The sequence below is a fragment of the Lindgomyces ingoldianus genome, assembly GCF_010093535.1.
Source record: "Lindgomyces ingoldianus strain ATCC 200398 unplaced genomic scaffold BDR25scaffold_5, whole genome shotgun sequence".
NCBI classification, from domain to species: Eukaryota; Fungi; Ascomycota; class Dothideomycetes; order Pleosporales; family Lindgomycetaceae; genus Lindgomyces; species Lindgomyces ingoldianus.
In genome coordinates this window covers 1,677,094-1,703,474 of record NW_022985166.1, presented here as the reverse complement: position 1 = coordinate 1,703,474, position 26,381 = coordinate 1,677,094, and the positions used below count along the sequence as shown (strand labels likewise).

At 49.1% G+C, this 26,381-nt stretch overlaps 9 protein-coding genes across 9 annotated transcripts; 5 read left to right on the top strand and 4 right to left on the bottom strand.

The window, feature by feature from the left end:
- Nucleotides 1-2,131: 2,131 nt before the first annotated feature.
- On the top strand, nucleotides 2,132-2,902 carry BDR25DRAFT_382564 (uncharacterized protein). Its single transcript, XM_033697783.1, has 2 exons — nucleotides 2,132-2,478; nucleotides 2,548-2,902. The coding sequence occupies exon 1, from the start codon at nucleotides 2,153-2,155 to the stop codon at nucleotides 2,420-2,422; it is 270 nt and encodes an 89-aa protein (XP_033552375.1). The 5' UTR covers nucleotides 2,132-2,152; the 3' UTR covers nucleotides 2,423-2,478; nucleotides 2,548-2,902.
- Nucleotides 2,903-6,025: 3,123 nt separating this feature from the next.
- Nucleotides 6,026-7,694, bottom strand: BDR25DRAFT_340254 (uncharacterized protein). The gene is made up of 3 exons (XM_033693485.1): nucleotides 7,410-7,694; nucleotides 7,089-7,345; nucleotides 6,026-7,012 (listed from the first exon to the last, which is right to left on the bottom strand). Exons 1-3 carry the CDS (start codon nucleotides 7,538-7,540, stop codon nucleotides 6,375-6,377), a joined length of 1,026 nt encoding a protein of 341 aa, XP_033552374.1. The 5' UTR covers nucleotides 7,541-7,694; the 3' UTR covers nucleotides 6,026-6,374.
- Nucleotides 7,695-9,666: 1,972 nt separating this feature from the next.
- On the bottom strand, nucleotides 9,667-11,164 carry BDR25DRAFT_254536 (ATPase, V0 complex, subunit D). The gene is made up of 4 exons (XM_033686304.1): nucleotides 11,092-11,164; nucleotides 10,952-11,040; nucleotides 9,995-10,893; nucleotides 9,667-9,938 (listed from the first exon to the last, which is right to left on the bottom strand). The coding sequence occupies exons 1-4, from the start codon at nucleotides 11,121-11,123 to the stop codon at nucleotides 9,855-9,857; spliced, it is 1,104 nt and encodes a 367-aa protein (XP_033552373.1). The 5' UTR covers nucleotides 11,124-11,164; the 3' UTR covers nucleotides 9,667-9,854.
- Nucleotides 11,165-11,832: 668 nt separating this feature from the next.
- On the top strand, nucleotides 11,833-14,222 carry BDR25DRAFT_301165 (uncharacterized protein). The gene is made up of 2 exons (XM_033689516.1): nucleotides 11,833-12,119; nucleotides 12,266-14,222. The coding sequence occupies exons 1-2, from the start codon at nucleotides 12,056-12,058 to the stop codon at nucleotides 13,777-13,779; spliced, it is 1,578 nt and encodes a 525-aa protein (XP_033552372.1). The 5' UTR covers nucleotides 11,833-12,055; the 3' UTR covers nucleotides 13,780-14,222.
- Nucleotides 14,223-14,960: 738 nt separating this feature from the next.
- Nucleotides 14,961-15,558, top strand: BDR25DRAFT_301164 (4A/4B type thioredoxin-like protein). The gene has a single exon (XM_033689515.1). The coding sequence runs from the start codon at nucleotides 15,057-15,059 to the stop codon at nucleotides 15,486-15,488; it is 432 nt and encodes a 143-aa protein (XP_033552371.1). The 5' UTR covers nucleotides 14,961-15,056; the 3' UTR covers nucleotides 15,489-15,558.
- A 370-nt stretch (nucleotides 15,559-15,928) lies between these two features.
- BDR25DRAFT_340250 (uncharacterized protein) lies at nucleotides 15,929-16,836 on the bottom strand. Its single transcript, XM_033693484.1, has 2 exons — nucleotides 16,337-16,836; nucleotides 15,929-16,274 (listed from the first exon to the last, which is right to left on the bottom strand). The coding sequence occupies exons 1-2, from the start codon at nucleotides 16,692-16,694 to the stop codon at nucleotides 15,970-15,972; spliced, it is 663 nt and encodes a 220-aa protein (XP_033552370.1). The 5' UTR covers nucleotides 16,695-16,836; the 3' UTR covers nucleotides 15,929-15,969.
- Nucleotides 16,837-18,865: 2,029 nt separating this feature from the next.
- BDR25DRAFT_212907 (ubiquitin-like protein) lies at nucleotides 18,866-19,741 on the top strand (the record flags this gene model as incomplete). The annotated part of the gene is made up of 2 exons (XM_033684735.1): nucleotides 18,866-19,181; nucleotides 19,392-19,741. The coding sequence occupies 2 exons, from the start codon at nucleotides 18,866-18,868 to the stop codon at nucleotides 19,739-19,741; spliced, it is 666 nt and encodes a 221-aa protein (XP_033552369.1).
- A 148-nt stretch (nucleotides 19,742-19,889) lies between these two features.
- BDR25DRAFT_350877 (pseudouridine synthase) lies at nucleotides 19,890-22,592 on the bottom strand (the record flags this gene model as incomplete). The annotated part of the gene is made up of 6 exons (XM_033694775.1): nucleotides 19,890-21,990; nucleotides 22,031-22,081; nucleotides 22,156-22,301; nucleotides 22,357-22,455; nucleotides 22,522-22,530; nucleotides 22,566-22,592. The coding sequence occupies 6 exons, from the start codon at nucleotides 22,590-22,592 to the stop codon at nucleotides 19,890-19,892; spliced, it is 2,433 nt and encodes an 810-aa protein (XP_033552368.1).
- Nucleotides 22,593-22,615: 23 nt separating this feature from the next.
- Nucleotides 22,616-26,230, top strand: BDR25DRAFT_213727 (von Willebrand domain-containing protein; the record flags this gene model as incomplete). The annotated part of the gene is made up of 3 exons (XM_033684762.1): nucleotides 22,616-24,202; nucleotides 24,257-24,903; nucleotides 25,696-26,230. 3 exons carry the CDS (start codon nucleotides 22,616-22,618, stop codon nucleotides 26,228-26,230), a joined length of 2,769 nt encoding a protein of 922 aa, XP_033552367.1.
- Nucleotides 26,231-26,381: the final 151 nt, after the last annotated feature.

Genomic DNA, 26,381 nt, shown 5'->3' with positions numbered 1-26,381 from the left:
AGCTCTCTAGTAGCGAGTATTATAATAAGGGCTATAAGCAAACTCTCTCTGTTAACATAAGCCTTCTTACAGGCTTAAGGTTATATAAAAAAGAGCACAAAATAACAGAGCTTTAACAATATACAACAGCTACATTAAAGACCTCTCTGTAGCTAAGGAGGAATCCCTGCTATTCTAATCACCTCTTACTTAGCAGCTTAAAGTTAGTTGTTACTCCTACCCCACGCTTTTTAAAATCGCCCTTAATTTCCTCTGTATACCCTTAACAAGCTGCGACTGTAAGAGAGCCTTCTCTAGAGGCAGGAGGACAGTTACAATTAATAGAAACTGCTTAGCAGGTTGTATGATTAAGGCTCTGCAGCTCTAAAAGAACTGGTTACGTCACAGGGCTGTGGGGAGTGAATTGACTACTCTAGGGGACTTCATCTAGGCCAAAAAGCTTCTCCTAGAACAATTTTAACCCGGACCGACGAAACTTCTCGCGAAAAGTACAAAAGTATAAGGATTTTGAGAAGTTACTGTTACGTTACGTACTTGCCAATTAATTCACTGCTTACGTACAAAAGTACTACCAAATTGAGAAGTTACTGGCAGAAAAAAGCTCAAACGTAACGTACTACGTACTGTTGGCCACGCTGATCAGGACTCCTTACAGTTTGTAAGCCTCAGAAATTCAAACTCCTTTCCACAGAGGATTCTCTGCCGTTATCCTTTTCCTAAAATTGGACTCCTCTTTGGTTCTAAATTCATGGATCCTGGCTTCTTTAGGGACCAGTTTTTAGGCACCTTAAGTTGATCATCAGATATAAATGAAGTGTATTACAGAATTCTCACCCACGCCACTAGCTGCGTGATCTATCTTAAGAGATCCCGTCCCATACGGCCACCTCAAGTCGACTGTCTAGATCTCGCTTCTTTGGACCTAGTCTTTACACTAGATACGGAAAAAGGAGAAATGAGACCAAAAGGTGAGAGGGGGTCAGCTAATTTTATAGAATGGTACACTCTATGCCAATAACCGGCTTATTCTAACTATCGGAGGCCTCCTATCTGTTGCTTTGTGCTATAGAACGGTCTCCTATTAGTGTCAGGACCATTGCTCGGGTTGACGTCACGTGGCTTATAGTATATAAGACCTTTACGAATCCTACCAAGTCAGCAGCGATTCGCCTATCCAACACCTGAATGATATACAGTTGTCCGCCTTCATTACTATCCTGTGACTTCACTGCCTAGAATCTATATGCAATCCTCACAATTAGTCCAGGCGTCCGTAAGGAGAATATGTACTCGGTGTGAATCTTAGCTTAGCGTGCACAGTAATCTATTATTCCCTCTGTAGAACTTTCATGTCAACTATTTTGCGTTATTTAGTAAATTCATGGTGCTAGACTTTGCATTCAATCCAGAATATAATAGCAGGTCTCAGAAATGATCTAACCGGTGACATCTCAAAGCGTGGCCATTCTACAGACAGCCACGTTCTTAAGACGACATGTTCTTAAGAAGGTGACATCCCACGTTCTCTATACAGTCATGCTCTTTGGATATACCTGTCTTAAGATAGTTATATTCTCAAGATAGACATGCTTCTAAGACGGTCACTTCCTCAGAACTATCATGTCTTTAAAAAAATAATTTTTAGGTGTATCATCTAGTCTAACCTAAACACCACGCTGTCGTCTCAGCCAGGATTCAGGAAGAGCTACCAGAACTGTAATTGTGCGGTGAAGATCGCTAGCTGCGAGTATATCAACAGTGTAGATGGCGAGCCAGCGAGGGGATCTCCGGGGAGGCTATTCCAGAATCAGGCACTGGCTAGTTCGTTGCCTGGGTTTCGGTATATTAGAGGTTAGGTTTTTGAATAAAGAGGACAGTCTGTGTGAGGGATGAGTTCTTTGCCGTAGCCCGTGTCCATATTTCGGTTGTTCCGCTAAGGTGAGACATAGCCCTTCACACAACACTGTACGTGGATTCAACTCTGACTTTTCTACCTACATACCCGTGCTTATGCTGTTGCCTATAGCGTTCCTATATCCAACTAGCCACCATCTTACATATCACTTGCTCGTCTCTATCTCACGGCGTTGCTAGGAGATGAGAGAAACCGATCTTAATCGTATCTTCCCCACCATGGAATCTTTTCCATGCGATGGCGACCAACAATTCGAATCCGCGACACCAACCGTGCTATATTTTGCATGACCACGGAATTCCTTGCGTAGTTTGGTTCGAGGATGCTGTCGCCTACTATGGCGTCCCAACAATTGTGTTCGACTTATACGTCCTTGTATCAGACATTGACAGCCGCACAGGTGCTTATCTAAAATGGATGGACTTTTGTTCTACAAGAGAAGGGCAAAATTGGAAATGCAAACGTAGATTACGCACAGCGTCGTCTGAGACCACCACCTCAAGATAGTCACGAAGCAGAACTATCTAACCCTCACCCGCACACCTCTATGCCTCCACCACCAGGTACGAAGCCTCCGGGGACGACGACTACCGTCCTCCTTCTAGCTGCAGACTAGAATTTCAACCTTGAAGGATATGGCCTAGACAATTCAATAACCCCGTCAGTACTGTCTTTCCTCTAATAGCAGGCTTATTAGACGCTTTAATCAACAACCTATTAGACTGCCCCTCTAATAATGATATACTTTAAACCTATATCGCCCTTCAAATCGCCTATCTTTATAGCTGGGCGCCTGTACTGCAAGAACGGGCGTTCGCAGAACGCTTAATGTATAAGCACCGTCAGTATCATTTCGATGTCCTGTCTAGAATGAGCCATGGCACTGTATCGTTTATCTCTCATCAACGTAGTGTTCGAGAAGCATTACGAGAAAGGACACACGAGTTTCAAGAATGCTCTGCTTGCGACAACAAGGCATTGTTCAGTGGATAAATGGAGGTACAACTGTTAGCCTCGATGCATAATCTTTTCCCTGAAAAGGAGGAAGATTGGAAAGAAGAAGATGGCTGGGAAATTTATGACCATTTGGAGACGAATGAAGGCGTGGCGAACGGCTACACTAAACCAGGCGACTTGGGGGATATTGATAAGTAAGGAGCTTAAGAGCTTTGGTAGCTTGAAGACCTTTCCATACGGGACCCAACATGGGATAGAAGAGAGGGTGCAGTGTTATGAGCCAAGTGCCTGTTCCATCACTGACCAGTCACTTGACGAACAATTTTAACCTTACCGCTACCTTATGTATCGCTCATGCTGTTTTACAAGACTAGGAGACTTCTTCTACTCTACAATGGATCCTCCCCATCTAAGAACTCTCAGCCATAATGCAGACCAGGAAGCCGCCACCACCAGTCATACACTACCTCAATTCCAACACTTACTCTATACGGGCCCACGACTAATCATTTGACAGTCCTAACCTCTAGCGTGTGCCCGAGGCCTCAGAATGAACCTGTTGATAGGGAATGTCAACTTAGGGAATTGGAATTTGGGGAAATGAGACCCACCTGTCTGGAGACTGTATCTCGCACTCTTCCAGTAATCTCTACTAGTGTATGTCGCGATAAACTACTCTACAAATTCTTTGCTGGCATTTGGGTCGTCCTGGGCTGTTGAGAAGGCATTAATAGTTGCCAATCACAAGAGAAGGAACTTGATGTCCGCGGCATCCGATAATTTCTTGACCTTGGTTGGTCGTTCTAAGATAGAGCGGCATTTCGAATTCAGTATGAGCACTGGGCTGAGAATCTTGATGGAGTCACTACCAATGGTGATCGTATGGGTGGGTGTATCTACATTGAAGGTTTCCCGAAAAAAGGCAGGAGGGGAGACGATTTTGATTTATACAGGCCACATCGCTATTCTCAGTCCGCAGATCCAGAAGCGCCATTTTGCAATCTCCGAGCCAGCATTTCTCGACTTCACTCTGATTCGCCATATTAGTCAACGGGTAGTAGGAGTGGTAATGTTCTGTTTTATTTAACTGTCTGAAGATGGTGTAGTTAACGGTGTCGTGGCAGGCTGGCCAGTCCACGTGGTTTTACGTCCACCATGAAATACATTCCTTTTTCATGGACGGCTGCGGCGAGGGATCTGAGACCAGAGGAGCTGCTAAAGTTGGAGTTGGGGGTGTAGAGGTCCGTTTGGTAGTAGTCGTGGTAAGCTTGCGAGACTTGGGCTGTGATGGGGGAGATCCAAATCTTGGGTGAATTATTAGGGAATGATGGGGAATCAGGAGAACAAAAGAGGTTCTACGGCAGTGAAGCCCATGTTTTTGATATATTCGAGCTTGTTTTGGAGGACTTTCCATGTTCCACTGCAGTAGATGTTGTTTGCAGTATCGCAGAGGTTAGGTTGTGCTACCATCGGTGCGGGCAAATCTATGCAGCATTATGTCTATTGTCGTGGAGATTACAAATATTTATTGGTGTGTAAGTGCCTAAAACAATTCCGCTGAAGAAAATATTTAAATAGATAAGAAATAGAAGTAGAGACTTGTACTTGGAGTAGAACGAGAAACCATGAGTATGCGGTATACAAGTTCCGGAGAATGAAGACTGAATTCCACGAAGAAAATAACCTAACTTACCTGTCTGTGAAGACTTGATATATAGATCTAGTCCCCCAGTCCGCGGCTCTACCAACAGCGCAATAGTGGATAATACCTGAAGCTTCATACCAGAAAGGAGCGATTCAACCAGGAATCAAGAAGCAAACCTGGGCTAGAACAAGGCTGCAATAGAGTTTGGGAGGCTACTCTTACCTCCAAAAGACGTTCTTCCAAGTTCTTTGGTGTTAAAATGTTAAAGACTCCAATCCCATGCGTCAACGTCCATAAACCTTGCTTCCTTCCCTCCCTCAGCTGAGCTCTCTGAATTACCCCCAGCCCACTTACTTCCAAACACTCGACCTACGGAAATGCCGCAATAACCCATCGCCACTTATTACGTCTAGATGTCTTCGCTAGGGGTGATTCGAATCCAGGACACGCCATTTACGAACGTGACCCGGAGATCTACCTTCCCAGCATATTGGTAGGACTATTGTAATCCACCGACCGACATAGGAATGCTGTATTCAGCCGGAGAATCAACTTGCGGCGCCGTTCGCATCATTGGAGCCTCGTCACATGTCTGCCGAGTCAGTCTTTCATGAGCTAGATATATATGTACGGTAGACTTGGTGGATGTTGATCTGAGCATACCAGTTGGCTGCATGCTGGTCTCGTGAACTTTCTTATCAGCGTCAAGATTTCTTGAATGAGGGCTGATGCAGGTTTACTATGCTGTTAGTCTCTTTCTCATAGATGTTGTTCCATGGCGTTGGAAGTAAGGAATTAACCCTTCCTTGTAGTTGCAGCGAACTCCGTCTACCATTGGTTAAGATTATCGCATCGACAATTCGATGCTAATTAACGATATCTGCTCAACATTAGCTTAACTACGAAGTTGCAGTGATGCGGTGCAACTCACATCCTCGCTTTATTATTTTCTGCCCGATGCCGACCATTGCTCAAGTCGCAGTTGCAACCTGTGTGTCCAATGCATCTCTACCCAACCATAGGGTGGGTGGAGGTACCCACATGTAATATATAACCCTCAAGGGCATTAAAAGTTCTGCAAATTATCCTGTGCACCGAAGCCAGCGATGGACGTCATCATGCATATCAGAAACCCCCATGTCAATTCCTTTTCTAGGAGTGTGCCACTAGTTGGGGTTGATGGCAGATGAAGACCTAGGACAATTCGGGAAGCAAAGATGCAGGGACGGTGCAGGTCGATACTCGCGGGATGGATCTCGACGAGAGGTTGTTCAGTCTGTACTGAGGAAGAGGTGTCAAAGTATGCAAGGAATGAAGTGGTACCAACGAAGTATCCATTATGTTCTCGGTGTTTAGTAGTTGATATAGGCAGAGCCTAGAATGGCCGTGGACTGCGACTTCTTCCTCCGCTGGTACCTGATGTTTGTGCCTTCCATCTTGCTCTCGAAGGAGGACCTAGATAGGTAATCGTGCCGAAGAGAAGAAGGGCCAACTTTGATAGACTCAAGAAATCGCTTCGAATTAAACGGTGTACGCAAATCGAAACGTCGAGTGAACGATACACAGCCCAAGATCTGAAGCAAGTTGGAAATGTATATGTACAAGAAAGGGAAATTTTTGAAAGCCTGACAAAGTGGAAAGAGAGCCCTCAGCTCGACAAATAAATCCAACCCAGAACCCAGAATGCCATGGTGGTATCTTATGCAACCGAAGCCCTCCTTCCAAACGCCTTCGCTTGCCACCTCTCGCTCGTATTACCTCGTCACATATCTCACGAGAACGACAGGCGGCTATGCATGCAACATATATTGCCCTACCCAGAGACCCAAACCTGGAACAGGCACAGAAAATATTCCTTCACGGACACGTCAAACTCCTCACCCTCTTCTCACCTTTTCCAAGAATCTCATTCCTCAGCTTCGAGGGCACAGCGGCGGCAGCCCAGCATTGTAGCGCACAACGTCGCATGATATCCATCTCCTCACCCTTCATTCTCAACTGATGTTTCGCCATTTTACTCTTCCACAGCTTGGTGCCTTTCTCCTCTTGCTTGCACTGTCCGTCTGAGGCGCTCCTTAGGAAGCTCGGCATAGTGACATTGCGCTTTGGGGCAGGTGTGGAATCTGTGCTCGAGGGCACGGTGGACTCTAGGCTTATGCATTCGGCGATTAGACACTGGATGCCGGCTGAGAGCTGCGTTGAGCGCGAGAAGAGGTATGGCCAATAGTCTGGGCCCCAGAAGGGATCAGAGGCGAGGGCCTCACGGAGCGCGGGGAGGACTTGAGGTAGTGGAGGAAGACTGAGTCTCGGACTGGGTGCTTCTGTTTCGGTGTCGGTGGGTGAGATGGGGGAGGTAGGAGATTCTGCTGGAGAGGAATTTCCTGAGGTGGCTGGAGACGAATGCGGAGAGGAGATTGAGGCGGTTGAGAGGAGAGATGCTGCGATGGTAAGGCGGATATGCGACTCGGTGCTCATCGTCGCCATTGTGACACAAGCTGGGCATGACTCGTAGTTAGCTCCCCATGTCCCAAGCTTCAATAGCTCTGCTCTGTTCATTGTGTGAGAACCTACCTGGACAGCCCCGCGTACGACACCAATCCTCTTCCTCCGAGATGAAGCATTGCATCCAGAGAAACGCACCGCGCGCTTCTCCCCTAAATGCTAACTCAAGGTCTTCCGGCCTGGGGATACAAAGCGCAACCTCAGCGAGAGCCTCGGCATGATGGAAAAGCTCGACCACGGGCATGACCAGAGCATGCAGCAAGTCGCGGTGAAGCAGCCATTTGTCTTGAGCCTGCTTATCGCAAGTCTGGTGCTCGGTGCAGAAGCTGTTGACGTGGCGGCGGTTATCAGCGGGGGTTCACAGACATGCAGGAGATGGGTCGGGCATACTCGAGGTCTTTGGCAAGACATCTCCTCAACACTTGGAATCCCTCTGATGTGCAGAGCGCTTCGACGTCCTCATGGGGGATCTCGAATGGCGACAGGGTCAAGCTTTCGGAGGCGTTGGGGGTCGACTCCATGGCTTACGGCGAGGATGGTGGAAAAGGAGGCATGCAGCGCAGGTGAATTTGGGAGAAAAGCTTGCATTGAAGAATAGACAGCTATAACTGAGAGAAGCGTTCAAAGTCAAAACCAAAGGAGACTAGTGGGTTCGAAGAAGAGAGGAGAAATGGGGAACCGCTGGGCAGGCACTTCAATAAAATGACGAGCCGGCACCCAGGAAATAGTCTTAGGCCAGGGCTTGCCCCTTTCGTTCGTTGCGCTGCGGGAAAAACCCGCACTTGCGCTGAACTGCGCACGCCATTCACAAAAGCTGCATTATCAACTGCGATACGCATGGCAATAATGCATTCCGATATGACGACGCTGGCCCTTTTGCATTGGGCTGGGTGTACCTGGCCATGCATGCATGCATCTCAAGAGCCGACAAGAAACGAAGCGCCGTGTCGTGGCCGCCACGAGCGCCACATGGAATCGAAACTGAACGTGGGGGCAGCTCACGGTCCAAGCATATTTACCCTTGCATGAAAACGAACTCTATTGTGTCTACCTCTACCCGCTCTCCCGCCTGTATATATAACGGAGCGGTGATGTCGTTGTGGATCTCTGACACAAAGTCTCTCAGCCCCAATCATTCCCGGCAGAATCAATACAATGGTAGTCTCTCGACAGCGGAAGATCTCTTCCAGCAGACCCTGCACAAACCCGGGACCATGCTGTTCAGCTTCCGGTCCGTCTCACAGCCCGCAGTAGCTGTCGATAGCCTCTTTCAACCGTGTCTCTCTCTTTCGGAGCTGAGATGCAAGCCAAATGCGAGCCAGACGCAACCAGACTTTTGGGAACCGCAAATGACTGCAATGCAGGCTGCAGCACTTCCATTTCCGGTCATGCAGTTCCCTTTCGAGCTCATTTCGGTGGGTGGCTTGATATTGGTTTATCTTTTCTGTCAAAACCCTCCAATGTCGAGGCTTTGGATATCTTAAAACTGGGCACCACATGTGGGTTTCGTGCTCAAGGTACACAACACCGGCGCTTCAGAAGCATCGATTCGAAAGTAGGGACGGCTGCTCGTCGTTGACTAGGAATTCCAAATCTGAGAGTTCACGTTCCTCTCTTGCAGGATGAGGAAGCAGTGTTGGTAATGGACGTTTGAACATCTAGCAAGTTTCCTGGAGAATGACTGCTTCTCCATGAGTGCGGCATCAGGGTTACGGAGGAACTATGATATGTCGGTAATTCACATCCTGGTCTTTACGGAGGCGCTATTGTCAGGAATGCAGACCGGGAGGGGTCTGAGATTATGCTCTCCCCAGAAGTGTTATTCTTTAAGGCAACAGAGCGGCCGTATAGCGTGACAAGCGCCTGTTCTCTGAAATTGTAGCCTGAGATTCTTGAGGGCTGTGTAACATGTCAGTGGCCTCAGTCTCGTCTTTGTAAATGCCTTATGCGAGAGAATATCTCCTTTATGGTATTGCGTTGGTATTCATGGGTTGCAGCGTAACAGAAGAAACCTGTGGTCTAGCAGAAGCCTCATTCCGTACGCACCATGAGTGCCCAGACAGAGACAGATGCGAGAGCGAAAACAAATTGAGTTCGAGAGGGAATTTGTTGGAGTGTAGAGGACGCAGCATGAATGTATTTAGATGGTAGGCCGCGAGTAGGCCTCCATGATATCAGATACAGGAGTGAATTGAGCGGAGTGAGGATGTTGATTTGGTGGGTGTACTGCGAATAGCACACAATTGTCAGCGGAAGCATTCTAAACTCTGTGTTTCAGCATGTCCATCTCGATAAGCATAGAAGGAAAGATTTTGCGGGTTACAAGAAAGGCATGAGAGTAGTCTTCTATCGCCGTAAGCTACAAATTAGAAGAACTACTAGGGGGTGGTAAGTCAGGGTGGTAAGTCAGAGGGTGTTGTGGGGAACGGCTAAGGAGAGTATGGAGTTAATGATGCTCAAATGGTGCTGCATGGATGGGCTGGTAATAGGAAGTTATAGTAAGTAAGAGAGTAGGATTGTGGAATATCGCTATGGATTGTAGTCTTGGAGAGGTTCAGGGTAGGACGTGTTGCTGAGGAGAGCACCGAGTCAACGATACTTGGCGGCGCTGCATGGGCAGCCAATAGGAAGCCACAAGAAGGAAGAAATAAAGACTGTGGAGCTTCTCTATGAATTGTAGTCTAGGGGATGTTTGATGGAGGCTGGAAAACGAAAAGATGTCAAAGATATGTAGGGAAACATTTAATTAATAGATATACAAACCGGACCCTCTACGCCAATATGGAGACGAATTGTGGCCGAACCAACACGCTTAGAAGTACACATCTCCTTTCTTTAAAAAACGCTAATATAGTTCCCAATTCGCTCTTTCTGGTTCTGCGCTATGCACTCGGCTATCCAGGTAATGTTGCGGATTTCCTGTACGAAGTCAGCCATCTGGAGGACATGGAAAGAGCAAGAGAGGTGGTACAGACCTGCTCCCGCAACTTCACCCAAGCATACACCACAGCATGCGTAAACTGTCGAGTGAAGGCCAGTTTTGAAATCTCCATCTCCTTCTGGTAGAAAAGATCTTCGAGGCTCCGAGACTCTCCACCTACACCACCGGCCATGTTTCCAAGACCACCGCCTCCGCTCTGACCGCTGAGGCCTGTCTGGTCGAAGAATGTCTTGTAGTCGGCGACGCTCTCTACGGCGATGCGCACACCCTCCACGTCGTCTGCCCTCGAGAGCATCAGCGTTCCTTCGGGATGCAGACGGCCGAAGTTGGGATACAGCTTCTTCCGGTCGGCCTTTGAAAGTTCGGTGCCAAAAGAGTTTAGCGTGATGTTGATGCTCCTTCGATCAGCCTCAAACTCTAGCACCTCCGTCATGACCTCAGCCGTGGGAGTTCCTGCCACTTCCGGTGTTGTATTGACCCAGTTGTAGAAGTCTTCCAAGTAGTTCTTGTACAGTGTGTTCCGGATGATCTCGATGTTCAGTTCGTCCAGATCCTGGTGGCTGAGGGAGCCCTTGAAGTAAGGTGCCAAAGGCGTCTCGATCAAGACGGAGTTGTACAGCTCCTCGATGTTCGTCGCTACACACAGTACAGGCATGGTCTCAAACCAGCCGAGAGGATGGCACCGTTCCAACAGCTCCCGCGTATCTCGCTCGTGAAGTGTGCCTGTGATCAGCAGCGCAACGTTGTCAATCATGTATCCATACGTCAAGTATTCCATAAACTTTGCGAGCGAGCCTGTGGAGTTGGCCTGGAGGTAGCGGAACTCGGATACCAGCTTCTCGGTGGTCTTGTTGGCGAGGGCGGAGGTAGATGGGTTGGGGGGCAGGGATGCGAGGAAGTCGCCATAGGCAGGGGAGAGCTGAAGCTTCACATCTTCAGGAGTTCGTTAGCTTCTATTGTACTTTTAGTGTGCTTGAGTTCGAGGGCATACCGTCGATAGTCTCGCATTGCGTTAGGTTGCTGTAGCTCTGGCTGGTGAGCAGTGCGTTGCGATAACCACGCACGATGCCTTCGATATAGCTGTGAAATCATCAGAAAGAGGTTTAAAGGGATTTAAATAGGATGGAATACCCATATTTCACATTGTAGAAGAGACCCTCCATGATGCGCGATGATTTGCAGGGGAGTCGGGTGGAGGTGGGAGGTTGATGATGCACAGTGCCTAACTGGCGAGCAAGGGTCACATCTAGCCGCGCCAAGACATTAGATACGAGAGGACCATTGAACACCGAATGCAGAAGAGAGGGATAATCATGAACAGGAGTTTGTATCTAATAAGCATTCTGTTTAATTCCAGCAAGAAGACTAGCAGATAGATTCTATTCTAATCATATTCCACGTTATGTGAGATAATGTGCCATACGCGCCACACAACTGCTCTGTGGCGGGGGGTCAATCAAGAACAGAAATGTGCACCCTGTGAATCTTGACTTTTATTCAAGCAAGAGCCGAGTCGTGGATTTCTATTCTAGCTATATTCCTCATTGTCTGACAACGAGTTGTGTCTGAGGCCCTAAACAATGCGCGGTGTGGCGAAACGCCTTGAGCCAAAGGCCTGCGCCACATATGGTTGCTTAGTTAGCAACGCTAAATTCTTAGCGTGGTCGCATGGTTTACCGCGAACTCGACAACACAATTGCTCTTGCTCTCCAACAACACACTCAAGGTACGTCCCACGCTTTGTTCCTGCCCACACATCCCAAATCATCTTCTCCTGCCATCCAATTCGCCGTGCGCCCCAGTTCAGGATCACTCCTGCATTTAGAGTAACCTTCACCTCGCCTTTAGGGACTTTGCTGACTTGCGCCAGATGGTCTCAACCCGCTCGCGCGCGGTTCAGGAAGAACCCCCCCGCGCTCCGTCCCCCCGCACCAGGCGGCGGAGGCGCCTGGAGGGGTGGTCTCCTCCTCCTGTTCCCGTCCTCCCCCCTCGCCGCCGATTGCGGTCCACCAAGGCCGCCGCTTCCCCGCTCCAAGCTCTCCCAGAGCCGGAGAGGAAGAAGAAGACGACCAAAAAGGAGGATCCTCCTTCAGAAATGGAGGCAAAAGAGGAAGAGGCCGAAGATGGCGACAAGGGCGTCTTCTTCGAAGAGGATGCAAGTGAGTATCGCTTTTTCTTTCCCCCTTGGAGGACAGACTAATACAATGGAAAGAGGACAGGGAGATCGCGCACCTCAAGAAAGAGCTTTCGAAATACAAGCAGAAAGCTCAAGACAAGGAGAGAGATGCTGACTTCTGGCGCAAAGCCTATTACCGCGACACTGACCCGCAACAACGCCCTGCCAATGTGCTACTGAAGAAGATCGAGGACGCAAAGGCCGAGGCTATGGCCGAGGCCCGCCAGGGTCTGCTTCCTGCCCTCTCTCCCCCCTCCATGCCCGCCGTGCCCGCCGTGGCCGTCGCGCCCGTCGCGCCTTCCCAGACGCCGCCACCTGCCTCTATTCAAAACACAGCGACTTGGAGCATCAATCGTCTCTTCTCTTGGATTCCAGGCTTCCGAACCCCTGAAGCGACACCGCCAAAACAACTCACTGCCCAAGTGGCCGCAGAGATCAAACAGAGCCTTACACCCACCGAGACCGAAAATAGCACACAGATGACACCCATCCGCGCAAAGAAGCCTGCGAAGAAACCCGCGAAGAACAGCGCAAAGAAGACCGCCAGGAAGCGCGATGGACAAGCATCCGACCGTGGCCTCATCGTGAAGCGGGTCCTCAAGGGTGTCGCCCAGGAAGAGAAGCCAAAGGCGAAGGCGTGGGTCAAGGATACGATGAAGAAGATCGAAGCAGGTTCAGCAACCATCGGCAACAAGCGCAAGCTACTCGAGCAAGGAATGAAGATGAAAGACCTGGGGGAAATTCCAGCACGACTACCCTGGCAGTCCTCCGGCACATACGGCTTGCAAGATGCATTCTTCGATTACAGCTCCGACGAAGATGTCGACGTCCCAGACTACTATGTACTCGACATGCTCGCGAAAGGAAAGCCCCAGAGGAAACGTCGCAAAATCCGAACCAACTTATACCCGGATGATGACGTTCGATCTCTGAACGATATGCAATCAGAAGATAAAGTCGACACTCAGGGTAACCCGAGCTCCCAAATTAAGCTCCCAGCAGATGAGGTCGACACCCATGGCAACTCCAGCTCACAGATCGACCTACATCCACGTCCATCACATCAACCGTCCCCAATGTTCAGTAACGAAGACCACGTGTATCAGGGCGGCAACGTATTTCAACAGAACACAACACCGACTACCCCGACCCGCGATCGTGAGGCTATCCAGAAGGAGCTTAAGCGCACCGGACATGTTGAGGGTACTGGCACTTTCTGCGTTCCCGAAGGTGACTCCGATTCTTCCGATGACTCTCTTAGCCCCGAGGAGCCCATGACACCAGTTTGGACGCAATCCCCACCACCAGCTCCAACCCCCGCTCACGCCACCCTTCCATCTCCTCTCACTACCACTGAGGATGAAGACCCAGTGAGGCTTCAACGCGCGAAATATACAAAGCACACGCCCGCCAAGCCGTCCAAGCTTAGGCAGGCGATCATGCCTTCACCGAGTGCGTTTTCGGAGGGTCTCGACGATGAGATGCCCGATGCGGCTCCGATTGACCTCAGTGACACCCAGTTAGAGGCTGCTGTCGAAGAGTACGTCAATGACCCATCCTTCCTGGCCAAGAATGCTTTTGCTTTCGGGGGTTCGTCAGTGAAGTTGGTTTATGACGAGGACGATGAGGATGAGGAGTACTAGAAAAGTGTGTTTTCCTTTTTTTCCTTTTTTCCTTGTTTATTTATTTCAGATTCCCTGTGGGAAGCATGGCTGGGTACGGGCGTTTTTGCATTGTCTGGTGTTGGTTTGTGTTTTTTTGCGGTCGCCAATCCTAGTACCCGCCTGATCTCCCTTATGGGTGAGATTGGCGTGTGTGAATGGGTGTGGCGTACCTGTTCTGGCCTTTTGGCAATTATGTTTGTAATTGCGACTGAATTAGGGGCTTTGTCCTGCTTCTGTCTTTCTTTGTGTGATCTCCTCCCGGGTTGAGATTCACTTAGAGAAGCAGAAGTGACACTTCTAATGTATCCCTTTGTTCGACAGTCGTTTTGTGTGTTTGTCTTGTAATGTGACGATGTGACGATGTGACGATGGGGTAATGCTGTATTGTCATGCTGTTGATGCTTTGGGAATAGAGATTGCAGCCTTCGAGACTTTGCCGGGGAATGTGAATTGAATTTGGGATTGGTTCTAGCGCATCCATGTGAACCTTAATAATGAGCAACATGTCAGGCATAACATGTTCCAGCTATGAATAGTTAGCAGGCTTTGAGAATAAACATCTTATTTCTGGGGCCTGCTGGAGCTTCGAGTTGAGTGAGATGTTAGGGCATAATGCTGTCTACTGCTTTCTAATAGGTTCAGAGAACAGACATCTTGTTCCAAGAGCCTTCTGCACGTTTATAAATAAAATTTGGGTGTGTTTTTAATGTCCTTACTCGTGCCAGGGTTTCTAAGACTGGTTATTAAGGATGTTAGGTTCACTGTCCATAAACTCCTGGTGGTCTTGTTCAGACACAGCTGGGCCGTTTTTGGACCTTACGAGACAGCTACGAAGAGAAATTTGACTTTATTTTGTTGTACTAGTTCATTCCTGCATCTCCAAGATAGGTTATTACAGATGATAAGCTTATTGCCTATTAAATTCTTATACTATGGCTTGAGAATGGCTTGAGAATGGCTTGCTGATTGCTGTATTGTTTCGAGAACATCGGAATTTGATTCTAAGGTTGTTTGGCGAGCATGCGGTACCACTGAGACGTGAGCTGTGACGAACCGCAGAAGAACCCCGCGCTAATGCAGATCGGGATAGGGTGGGGGGCAATTGTCAAGGCAGGGAAACGTCAAACATTTTCGTTGATGCCTCATCCCGTCTTCCCACTCTCCTCTCTCTCTGCACAAAGCTGTCAAACCATCCAAACATCTGCCATCCTCGTCCGTCACCCTCGGCTCCCAGAATCACCCCCTCTCCCGTCCCCATGGGCTCCGTCGTCCTCCCCCACCTCCGCACAGGCTGGCATGTCGACCAAGCCATCCTCTCCGAAGAAGACCGCCTCGTCGTAATCCGATTCGGCCGGGACTCCGACCCTGACTGCATGCGACAAGACGAAGTGCTCTTCAAAATCGCCGAGCGAGTCAAAAACTTCGCCTGCATCTACGTGTGCGACCTCGACGAAGTGCCTGACTTCAAAGCCATGTACGAGCTCTACGACGCGTGCACGGTGATGTTTTTCTTCCGGAATAAGCACATGATGTGTGATTTTGGGACGGGCAATAATAATAAGCTGAATTGGGTGTTGGAGGATAAGCAGGAGTTGATTGATATTATTGAGACGATTTATCGGGGAGCAAAGAAAGGGAGGGGGTTGGTGGTTAGTCCAAAAGATTACTCGACTAGGTATCGGTATTGAGGGGAGGGGCTGGGGTCTGAACGTTTACTCTTACTAGATGGGCTGAGAGAGGAAGAAAGACGGAGGGTGGAGTAGTGGGGATGCGCGAGGGGGGGGGAAGGGGATGAATACGCTCTAGCCCCGTGGAATGGGGACACGCTAAGCTAGAGGGTGCTCGCGGCGGGAGAAGAAAGGAAAAGCTTTTCTAGAGCTGGCATGTCTGCATCGATCGCATTCGGGAATACCGCATCAGCGTGGCTTCAATAAAGGATAAGGGCAGAGACATACAACTCGTTAGGCCGATTACTCGGGCATTCCTGGCGAAGAAATAGACTGCGAACAGCAACCATACCACGTTCATCTACATTAGAAGGCTGCAATACCAGACACACGACTTCACAAGCACTGCAAGGGCAATATAAGCAAGCATAATAAATCATATTATTCGTCACGAGATCCAGAACCTCCAACCCACTGTACTCCATGCCACTGCCCCATACTCTCATGTCTTCCCCCTTGCTCCACCACTCCCACCAACCTCCCACAACCCTGCCCTAGCACCCCTCCAAACCTCCTCCAGGATCTCCCTCCGCGGCAACAAACTCGGAAACACCACAACGACATCTCCCTCCCCCTTTACCACAATCGAGAGATAGAATCGGACTTCAAACCCCTTGAATGCTTCATGGATGAAGATATCCTGGATGCTGGTTGTCGGAATGAAGCGCGTGGACGAGGTGGTCAGGTATGTGGACGAAGAGGTGGAGGTTTGCAGGCCGAGGGAGCGGATTATGAGGAGGGATTCTTCTACAGATGCGTGTGTTAGTAGTTTCTGCTGGCTGGCTAGTTGGTAAGGGGAGGGGTGGCACCAGTATATCCTCTCCTTCCAACCCTCCAAATCACCGTCAACGCTACCGGAGCTAAATATCTCCATGGCAGTGTTTCTACAAGCTTAACGATCCATGCTTCAGCCACTCTGCCTAGGAACATTGATAACAGGACTGTGTGTTTTCCAGAACTCGCACGCCATTTCGCCCACAGCGTTATGAGCGCAAGCGTCCCGGCTAATATTCGAACTAGGATCGAGAGATAGTATGTGAACAGCGCGAGAAGTGTCTTTGGCACTGGACGCGTGGAGACCGTGAAGGAGATTGTGGACGGGGTTGGTTGGAGGGTTGTTAGGGTTTGGGAAGGGGGAGAGGTCAGGCGTTGGAGGAGGCTGAGCATTTTGGAGTTGGGATAGAGGGTTACCGAGGCAGCATTTTTGAAGACAAAATCAAAATTAACCAGAAGCTAGAATTGGTGATACTGATAGACTGTTGACGGGAATGTGATGATGCTCAGCCCTATCGGGAACAGCCGAGATCCAAGTACAGTCAACTCTCGATGGCGCGATGCGCGATTAAACGATATTTCGATATAGCAATACATTTCTCAAACCTGAATTAATTTCCCACTAAAATATTCTATTTTGCGATACCTACTATATTGTAAGCTTTTAGCTAGATTATTGTTATATTAAAAGATAAAATGCTATGTGTGGCAATTACTAACAAGCAGCAACAGGCTCTGCGTTAATAGTATTAACGTTAGGGTCCTAGCTAGAGGCAGCTTAATGTAATTAAGTAGTTTAAGCAAGAGTACAACTATTACATCTATTAGTTAACAGTATTAGAGTCCCTTTTAAAGCAATATAGCTACCTTAACAGTAGCTCTGCCACTACCTGCACATGTTAATAACAGGCATAGTAGCCTATTCTTAAAGCTGTCCTCTTTAACTAGCAGCAGCACCTTAAAAGCTCTAGCAGCAACGTCCCTAGTAATATTTTTATTAAGAAAGCAAAGGCTATCTAGCTGTAAATACCTAATTACGCTAACCTCTTTGTACTAGAGTTTAGCTTAGGCTAGCTTACTAACTTTAAGCAATAGCATAATATTAAGCTTTATTAACACTAGGGTAAGGCTGCGTTAGTGCTAGCTAGGGCTAAAAAGAAGATAAGGGCTATTAGAACGCTGTGTAGAGAATACGCAGAGCAGGATATATTTAATATAGACAAGACAGGCCTATATTAGCAGTAGGCACTATTGTTAGGGCTTTCTACTAGAGCTTAACTTAGCAGGAAGAAGGATAAGAACTAAATATTAATTATATGCTACTATAACTTTACTAGCAGTAAGCACTTTACTCTTTAGGCTATTAAAAAGGTAGCTAGACTACATGCTCTATAATCTATTAACCTTAAGGCTTTTAGCATCTAATAGTTATTAAATCTTAAGGCGTAAATAACGCATACTATTATAATAGATTAGCTACAGGCCTTTTATTAGTAGATAAAAGAGACTAGGTCTATCCTACTGCTAATAAATAACTACAGCGCTTATATCTTTAGTGTTAATCTTAAACTACCTTTACTAAATATCTACATTTAATAGCTGCCTGCTAACTTAACTAGCGTCTACTAGCTACTTAATTAAGGCGTAATTAGTTAGTTTAAGCGCTTATATAAAAAGCAATAGATACGCTATATAGTTGCTAGCTATAAGCGCAGCGCAGATCTAGCAACTTAAGTTAACCTCTACTATGCCTTACGCTAGGCCTCTTAAGCCTAGTATAACAACTTTTAGAGTAATATAATCTATTACTGCTTCTGCTAAGCTAAGATCTAGCCTTTACAAGAACTAATCTACCTGCCTAATTTAGAGGAGCAGTCTTAGCAGGAGCTAGAGGAGCTCTACTAGCAGGTGCAGCACGCAGGCAGAATTTAGGACGCTATAAGCCTTAAAAACTTCCTAAATCCTATTAATAAAGATTACAAGCCTACTTAATCTAACTTTAATGTAGTAAACATAATTATAATATATAGCTAGCAGCTAGTTAAAGATAAATTAGATAATAAAAAGCCTTCTATATAAATACTTACCCCTACGCAGGCAGAGCAGGCTCTTAAATTACTACTCTTATATTAAGAGCATACAGATTTAACAACTCCCTAGCAGATTAGAGCGCTCTAGCAGCTATATACTAAAGCAAAGGCTTAAAAGTCTAAGCAGTTTGTCTAGGGCACTCTAGATAGTTAGATTACGTAACCCTCTTGCTGCAATAATATTGCGATATAATGATATAATCCTTGTTCTAGAATTGTATCGCGCCATTAAGAGTTGACTGTAGTGTGGTGTTGTATGGCCCAAGCTCCTAATAATTTCTGGCTGATTGCTAGTTGGGTATGCTTGGCATACGGCGAAACTTGACTGCCTTTCCGCCGCCTGGGGCTTTCTTCATTCTCTCACTTCCACCTCTCAGGTTCAAAACTTCTCTCAGGGTTCGAAGGGCATTCCCGCCTTGTAACAATCCCTCTACGCCTCCTTTACCTACAACTACCCACAACTTCCCTGTCACAATGCCGTCCCCAGCACCAGAAACCCAGCCCCCGCGCTCCCCGCAACCGCCAAAAGCCCGCTTCCGCTCACGCTCGCGCTCCCCACGTCGAGAAGACAGGGACAGGGATAGCAACCGGGGCTCCGAGCGCCGCCGTTCTCGCTCTCGCTCCCCACCGCGCCGCCCAAAGAACTTCTCTGGGCTTAAGTGGAAGAAGCATGACCGACGTGATGACTCTGAGCGAGATGGTGAGCGGAATATAGGTCGGGGATATCGGGCGCAAGAGGAAGATAGGAGGAGGAGGGATAGGAGTAGAGATCGGGAGAGGGATAGGGAGGGTGGGTATGGTGGTGGGCGGGAACAAGAGACGGATAGGGATAGGGATAGGGAAAATGGAAGGTATAGGAGGGATGAGCGGGACGACAGGGGGTTTGGCCGACGAGACAGAGAGCGAGACCATGGCCGCTACGGTGATCGTGACCGCGAACGACGCCGTGAACGCCACAACCCTGACGACAACCCCGATACAATTGACAGTCGTCCCAAAGACATCGACCGTGACCAAACCCTTCCTCCTCCCCGCTCCAACTCCCACCCCAAGCCCCGCGCCAAAAAGCCCGACAAGGCCTCCGGTCCCACTCCCGCCGCCCCACCAAGTGAACCCATGATCATCGTAACCGTGAACGACCGGCTCGGCACGAAAGCGCAAATCCCGTGTTTTGCCTCCGACCCAGTCAAAGTCTTCAAAGCGATGGTTTCGGCGAAGATTGGGAGACCAGCACATGAAATTATGTTGAAGAGGCAGGGAGAGCGGCCGTTTAAGGATCATATTACTTTGGGTGATTATGGGGTTAGTAATGGGGTGCAGTTGGACCTTGAGTTGGATACTGGGGATTAAGTGTTGGTGGGTGAGGGAGGAGGGCCTGGGATGCGGTGGATGATCTGATTGAGGTGAGTGGGGTATGAAACTCGATACAAGGTATATGTTTGTTCGGTGCTAATTGCATTTAAGTGTATGCGGGGTATCTCAAACTCAAGTTTCCATATCAGGCATCCACATCCTCATTCGGTCTCAACCTCCTCAGATCTAGCCCTTTCTTCCTCGCAAACCTCTCATTGACCACTTCCACAGGTTCCTGCCTCTCCCTCTCCAACACCGGAATGTAATTCCCCTTAGCCCTCGCTACATCCCCACCATCAAACACCCTTGGCACACCTATCCCCCCTTTCTTCTTTCCCCCTACCTCCATCTCGCTCTCATCTCCAATCTCCAGTTTCTCCCCTTGAGAAGCAACAACATCCATCAACAACCCTGCCAACGTCTCCTCCATCTTCCTCCCCCGCCACACTTCCCAAAGATCATCCATGACGCCTCCTCTTCCCCACTTCCCTGTCCCAACCCTGCCTCCTCCACCACCACTCCTCCCTTTCTGTTCCCTCCCCCCGGGATCCCCAACATAAATCCACTCTAACGCGTCCTTATACCCCTGCTCCCTCTCTCCCACCCTCTCCCCTCCCATCTCCTCATCCGCAGCGGGGAACACACAATCCCACAGTACGAGTGGGGCATCGGACGCCATTTCATATTTCGGTCTCGTGGGATTGGAGGCAATGTCTAGGAGGGAAGGGATAAGGGAGGGTGACTCGAGACCCTGGCCGATGAGAAAGAGGAGCGCGATGATGGACCGGACTTGATGCCAGAGGAAGGCGCTGCCGTGGAGGGTGAAGGCGTACATTTTCGGTTGCTGCTCCCCCGCTTCAGATGAGGGAGGGAATTGGGACGGGAGTTGGAGGTTTTGGTGCGAGAGATATGTGGGAATAGATAATGGCGAGATCTCCTCAATATCAGCGTAGAAGATCCGCCGCTGGAAGTTTGTGAGTTGTTTGCTAGCATCGATTTTACAGAAATTGCGGAAGTCGTGGAGGCCAACTAACTCGCTACACCCTTGTTTCATGGCATCAATATCGAGCCAACCTTCCCGCATCGCAGTTCTAGAACCAGATTCAGGGGTGGGATAGCTGGTTGGAAGGTACAGGCCTGAGGGATCGGGGTTGGGGCTGAAACACGGGTTTGTGAAGAAGTATTTATAGCGCCGTTCTCTGCAGGAGAAGCGGGCGGAGAAATCTGGGGGAGGGTTAGGACACCAGGCGTAGATGCGGATGTCGGGGGGGAGGACACGGTTTAGGAGTTGGATGTAAGGGAGTTCGTCTAAGATGTCGTTGAAGGGCTTCGCTGCCTGTTCGGACTCGGTGTCGGTGTCGGTGGGAGGAAGAGAAGTTTCGGTACTTTCCAGCTCTTCTGAGATCGCTTCTGGGGAAGTTGAGAGGGTTTCTAGTGTTGGGTTCGGGCTTGGTATTGGCCGGTTGCTTCGAACCCGCACTCCAATAACCTGCCCAAATGCACTCACGCCCCGATCCGTCCGACCACATTTTGAGTACTCGCAACCTTCCCAATTCATATCCACGCCCCCGCGATCCCAGGCTGCAAACGTCTTGTGATCCAACCTATCATAATCTCCCTTCTTCTCTCCAGAACTCGGCGTAGGATTTATAAGTCTCGTCTTCATTAACGCCTTCCACAGCTCTTCTTCAATGGTCGGGAGCGGAGTATTATTGTTATTATGATGCTCAAAACCATTGTACTTCTGCCCCAGATATGCGAATTTCAATGCGATCAGCCTGGTACTATACTTCGAAGCGTCGAATGCTTTAGGTGGCTGCTTCGGCGGTTTGCGGTATGATATTGACTGCTGTGGAGGCTGGGGAGCCGTAGCATATTCAGAAGGCGTCTTATGCTTCAATTCTGCTTCCAACTCTTGAATCCGGGCGATCAACTGCTTCTGGTTCCACTTCTCATAACCTTGTGCGGAGCTCATGGTGCCTTGCAGGTTGATCAACGAGCGGCGGGGAATTCGTGAAAGTTTGTGGAAGCGACGATTGGAGCAAAATAGACGGTGGAGAAAATTTTCGAGCTCTGGGAAGGAATTTGGAAGCTGGGAGGCTGCCAGCTTCATCATTTGGTAGAAATGTGAAGTCGGATTGAACGTTTTTTCGGATTGAGTCAAGGCGGGACGGAAGTCCACTGGCTTGGCGGGTTCCGCCCCGCCCTCCCCCCAAATTTCCTTCCCTCGAATTTCTTTCTCCACACTCCAACGTGTAGCTGGGCATCCTCCTTCAATCACCCCACCTAATTACCGATTTAACAGGAGGCATCCCAATTCCTGAAACGCTAAGCCTCCTTCGATCACCAATCACGTGCATGCCAAGTGCTTTATTATTAATGTTCGTACTAGCCTCATGCTGCGCCTCCACCGCTGAACATGATTTAAGAAGTCGCTTGACGCAGCTGAACGCTTCCGAACCTCATTTCCCCTCAGTTCCTCTCTTTGAAAAGAAAAAGTCAATCGTAACACAGCCTCATCATAGCCTATTACTGCCGTTTTGGAAGAAGTGTCCAACTAAGGCGTTCTGTTCTACTCCAGCTAATCAGGTATTCATCAGGCAGCTAGATACGAACCGCTTAGGCACATCAGGCAGAAGACAAGCATAAAGAACGTGTTGCGTTGAGCTTTTCGAGTTGGTCAACCACATATTGTTTGCTTTCACTTTTCCCTAGGTGTCGTGTCTTATCTGATATACATATCTCTGGGTGACTACTTGCTTGTGTTCTACTCAAACCCTTAGCCACTTGCAAGGTTCCCCTCCATTTATATTGTGGTGACGACGCCTTCCTTCCACCTCCATTCCATTATCACAGACATCAGTGTCCACGATGTTCAACCGCCCCAAATACTCATTGGGGCATGAGGAGATTTACGTTTGCGGGCTCTACTATACTCTTCCCAATTCCTACCGTACTGAATTAGAGAGATTCTACCTTCCCCAAGTATCCCTCCAAGCACACTCTACTATCCTCTCTACTACCTCCCGCACAATTCTCACCCAGGCTTTCGTCAACCCTTCCGACACGAAAGGCATCAAAGAAGTCAGATACACATTCCCTCTCTACGATGGTGTAAGCGTTGTGGGTTTCACCTGTCATATCGGAGACAGGACGATTGTAGGTGAGGTCAAGGAGAAGGAGAAAGCGAAACAGGTGTTCCAGGAAGCTGTAGCCAAGGGCGAGACAGCTGGACTGCTAGAGCAGTTACCAGAAGCATCTGATGTCTTCACGACAACAGTTGGAAATATTCCCCCTGGAGCCAATGTCATTGTCAAGATCACATATCTCGGAGAACTCAAGCACGATATGGAAGTCGATGGCATCCGCTTCACAATCCCCAATATTATCTGCCCGAGATATGGAAAATACCCACTCGGGCTGACAAGCAACACCACAGCGGATGCAGTAGGAACCGGCATTGAGATCACTGTGGATGCGGAGATGGCAGATGGTAGTTTCATCCAGCAGATTCAAAGCCCCAGCCATCCAATTTCAGTATCCATGGGCACAACATCCTTCGCCCCGAACGCCGAACCCAAGATGAACAAGGCCTCGGCCACCCTCTCCCTCGGCACTGCCCAACTCGACACTGATTTCATCCTTCAAATCATCTCCAAGGACTCTGGAATCCCCAAGGCGATTCTGGAAACCCATCCAACGATCCCGAACCAACGCGCCCTGATGGCTACCCTCGTCCCCAAATTCTCCCTTCCTGCAGAGAAACCCGAAGTCGTATTCGTTTGCGATCGCAGCGGCAGCATGTCGGGCTCTCGCATCAATCTCGTCATCCAAGCGCTCAAAGTCTTCTTGAAATCACTACCCGTGGGGGTGAAATTCAACATTTGTTCGTTTGGCTCCTCGCACTCATTTTTATGGCCGAAAAGCGTGACATACAGCCAGCAAACCCTCGATCAAGCTGTCAGGCATGTCGAGCTATTCCAGGCGAATTTTGGTGGGACGGAAATGTATCAGCCGATCAAGGCGACGCTAGATCAGCGGTATAAGGATATCCCACTGGAAGTTATGTTGTTGACGGATGGTGAGATTTGGGATCAGCAAAGGCTGTTCTCGTATTTGAATCAGGAGGTTGCTGAGACGAAGGTACCGATCCGGGTCTTTACCCTTGGAATCGGGAATGGCGTGTCTCATTCCCTGATTGAGGGTATAGCAAGAGCAGGGAACGGATTCTCGCAGACAGTGGGCGAGGGCGAAAAGATGGATAGTAAGGTCGTACGCATGCTTAAGGGGGCGCTATCTCCGCACGTCGACGACTATACATTGGAAGTGAAGTACTCGGATAACAACAGCAAAAACACGAGCCGTACACAAGACGACGACTTCGAGATTGTGGAGAGGGTGGCAGATAGCTTGACCGTCAAGATTGCGCTTGATGAAAAGAAAGAGGAAGAGAAACCCGTCAGTGGTCTCCAATCCAAAACCATGCGGTCTTTCTTTACTGACTACCACCAGAAAAAGCCCATATCTCTATTCGACGCCACCGCCGACCCTGACAAAGACTTCCCTCCCCCATACGATGAGTCCGGCGAAGCACGCTACTCACATCTTCCCAACATCATGGCGCCAAAGATCATCCAGGCTCCGCAGAATATCCCCGCACTCTTCGCATTCAATCGGACTTCTGTATACCTCCTCCTGGGTCCCGAAGCTCCACAACAGACTCCACAATCTGTGATTCTGAAGGGAACGAGCCAGTATGGTCCGCTAGAGCTGGAGATTCCAATCCAGATCCTAGATATGCCTGGTGAAACAATCCACCAACTCGCCGCCAAGAAAGCCATCTTCGAGCTCGAACAAGGCCGTGGATGGCTGCCCGAAGCCAAAGACGAATCCAGCAAACCGCTCAAAGAGAAATTCGAATCCCGCTTCTCTGACATGGTGGAGCGCGAGGCTGTGCGTCTAGGGGTGCGCTTCCAGGTCGGCGGAAAATACTGCTCATTTGTTGCCATCGAAAGAAATAGAGCTAACAGGACGGATAAGGAGCTGGAGGAAGCTGGATATGAAGTGCTAGATGATCCAGCATCAGTGCCCCAAGCATCAGCACCAGTCAAAGCAACGCAAAATATGTTTTCTTCTCTGGGCGCTAGCAGCGAAAGCAAGTCTCATGGCATAAATATCTCCACCACTGACAGGAGAAAGTCCCGCAGTCTTTTTGGCGGAATAAAAGGCTTCTTTGGTAGCAGTAACCCAACACCGCCGCCACCCGGAGGAAGTCTATTCAGTCTTGCACCCCAATCAACAGGCTCCGCTGCTCTCTCTGCAAGCTTCTTCGGCAACGCACCCCAGCCAACAGGACTTTCTACGCTCCCCAGCTACTCACCAGCAAACTACGCAAGCATACCACCACCACCACCACCGCAACCACACCCACAGTCCCCCCACGACACCGCCGCCGCCGAACTCGCTGTCACCCAAAACTTGCTCCATAACTCAATCCAAAGCGTTACGGAGCGCGGTGAAAAACTCGACACCCTAACTGCACGAACCGCTGCACTGTCGACTCAGAGTCAGGAGTTCTATACTAAGGCTAAGAAATCGTCGACCTCATTTGGGCGTTTTTTTGGGGAGAGTGCGCCTGCGCCTACAACTTCTACGCCTCCACCTCCATCTGCACCCGTAGATACTTCCACAACCGAAGAATGGAAATCCCGCCAAGCTCCGGCGCATACGAGAGTGCTGTCCAGGAAAATCAAGCTGATGGCACTCCAAGCCCCAGACCTTGACAACCAAAGCCAAGCCCTAGACCGTATCTGTGCGAAAACGGATACGGTTGATGATAGCGTTGCGATAAACCGGGAGCGTTTGAATAGGATTGAAGGAAGTCGAGAAAGGAGTAGTCCTTTGTCTCCGCCTACAGCAAATTCATCTGCGCCCTCCACATCGAAAGCCAGTGGTGTCTCAGCTGAGACCTCGGCTTTCGGATCTTCGAATAATACACAGGGTGGCTTTGGAAGCGCACCTGTTGCTGCGTCTGCGTCTGCGTCTCCGTTCAGCTTCGGATCTGCATTCGGTGCTGCACCGGCACCAGCACCAACAGCCTCATCCTCCCCCTTCGGCAACCCCAGGGCCAAACCCTTCTCCGCTGGTGCCCCAGCCCCTGCCCCCACCCCCACAAAACCTAAAACCCCCGACGAAATTCTCGAAATTCTAATCGCTTTGCAAACCTTCGAGGGATTCTGGGAATGGAGTGTGACCTTATTCTCCGCCCTTAGTATTAATCCTTCTTCCACCGAACAAAAGATGAAGGACTGGAGCTTGGGCTTGGAGAAGAGGGCTTTTGCAACTGCGCTCGCAATCGCGTATTTCGAAACCAAACTTGTAGCATTGCAGGGGAGTTGGGAGCTGGTTGTTGACAAGGCGAGGGGCTGGTTGGAGGATAATGGACATGGTGGCGATTTGATTGAGAAAGCGCGGGGGTTGTTGTAGGTGCAGGCTGGCTATGTTGAGGAAAGAGACTAAACTGGGTTTGGAATATTGAGAAGGGGGTATGGGTAGGAAGGAAGTGAAGGAAGGAAAGAGTGAATTATATTACGGATAGCTTTTTGGATGCTCAGCGCGTGGATAAGATATAGAGACA

Coding starts and splice junctions, on each gene's coding strand:
- BDR25DRAFT_382564 (XM_033697783.1), top strand. CDS start 2,153: ATGGCGACCAACAATTCGAATCCGCGACACCAACCGTGCTATATTTTG.
- BDR25DRAFT_340250 (XM_033693484.1), bottom strand. CDS start 16,694: ATGCTCAGCCTCCTCCAACGCCTGACCTCTCCCCCTTCCCAAACCCTA. Junction 16,275..16,336: donor TGGAAGGAGAGGATATACTG/GTGCCACCCCTC, acceptor ACGCATCTGTAG/AAGAATCCCTCCTCATAATC.
- BDR25DRAFT_301165 (XM_033689516.1), top strand. CDS start 12,056: ATGGAGGCAAAAGAGGAAGAGGCCGAAGATGGCGACAAGGGCGTCTTC. Junction 12,120..12,265: donor CTTCTTCGAAGAGGATGCAA/GTGAGTATCGCT, acceptor TCTGGCGCAAAG/CCTATTACCGCGACACTGAC.
- BDR25DRAFT_254536 (XM_033686304.1), bottom strand. CDS start 11,123: ATGGAGGGTCTCTTCTACAATGTGAAATATGG. Junction 11,041..11,091: donor TTCTACAATGTGAAATATGG/GTATTCCATCCT, acceptor ATGATTTCACAG/CTATATCGAAGGCATCGTGC. Junction 9,939..9,994: donor GGGTGAAGTTGCGGGAGCAG/GTCTGTACCACC, acceptor GACTTCGTACAG/GAAATCCGCAACATTACCTG.
- BDR25DRAFT_340254 (XM_033693485.1), bottom strand. CDS start 7,540: ATGGAGTCGACCCCCAACGCCTCCGAAAGCTTGACCCTGTCGCCATTC. Junction 7,346..7,409: donor TGTCTTGCCAAAGACCTCGA/GTATGCCCGACC, acceptor CCACGTCAACAG/CTTCTGCACCGAGCACCAGA. Junction 7,013..7,088: donor TCGTACGCGGGGCTGTCCAG/GTAGGTTCTCAC, acceptor AGTCATGCCCAG/CTTGTGTCACAATGGCGACG.
- BDR25DRAFT_301164 (XM_033689515.1), top strand. CDS start 15,057: ATGGGCTCCGTCGTCCTCCCCCACCTCCGCACAGGCTGGCATGTCGAC.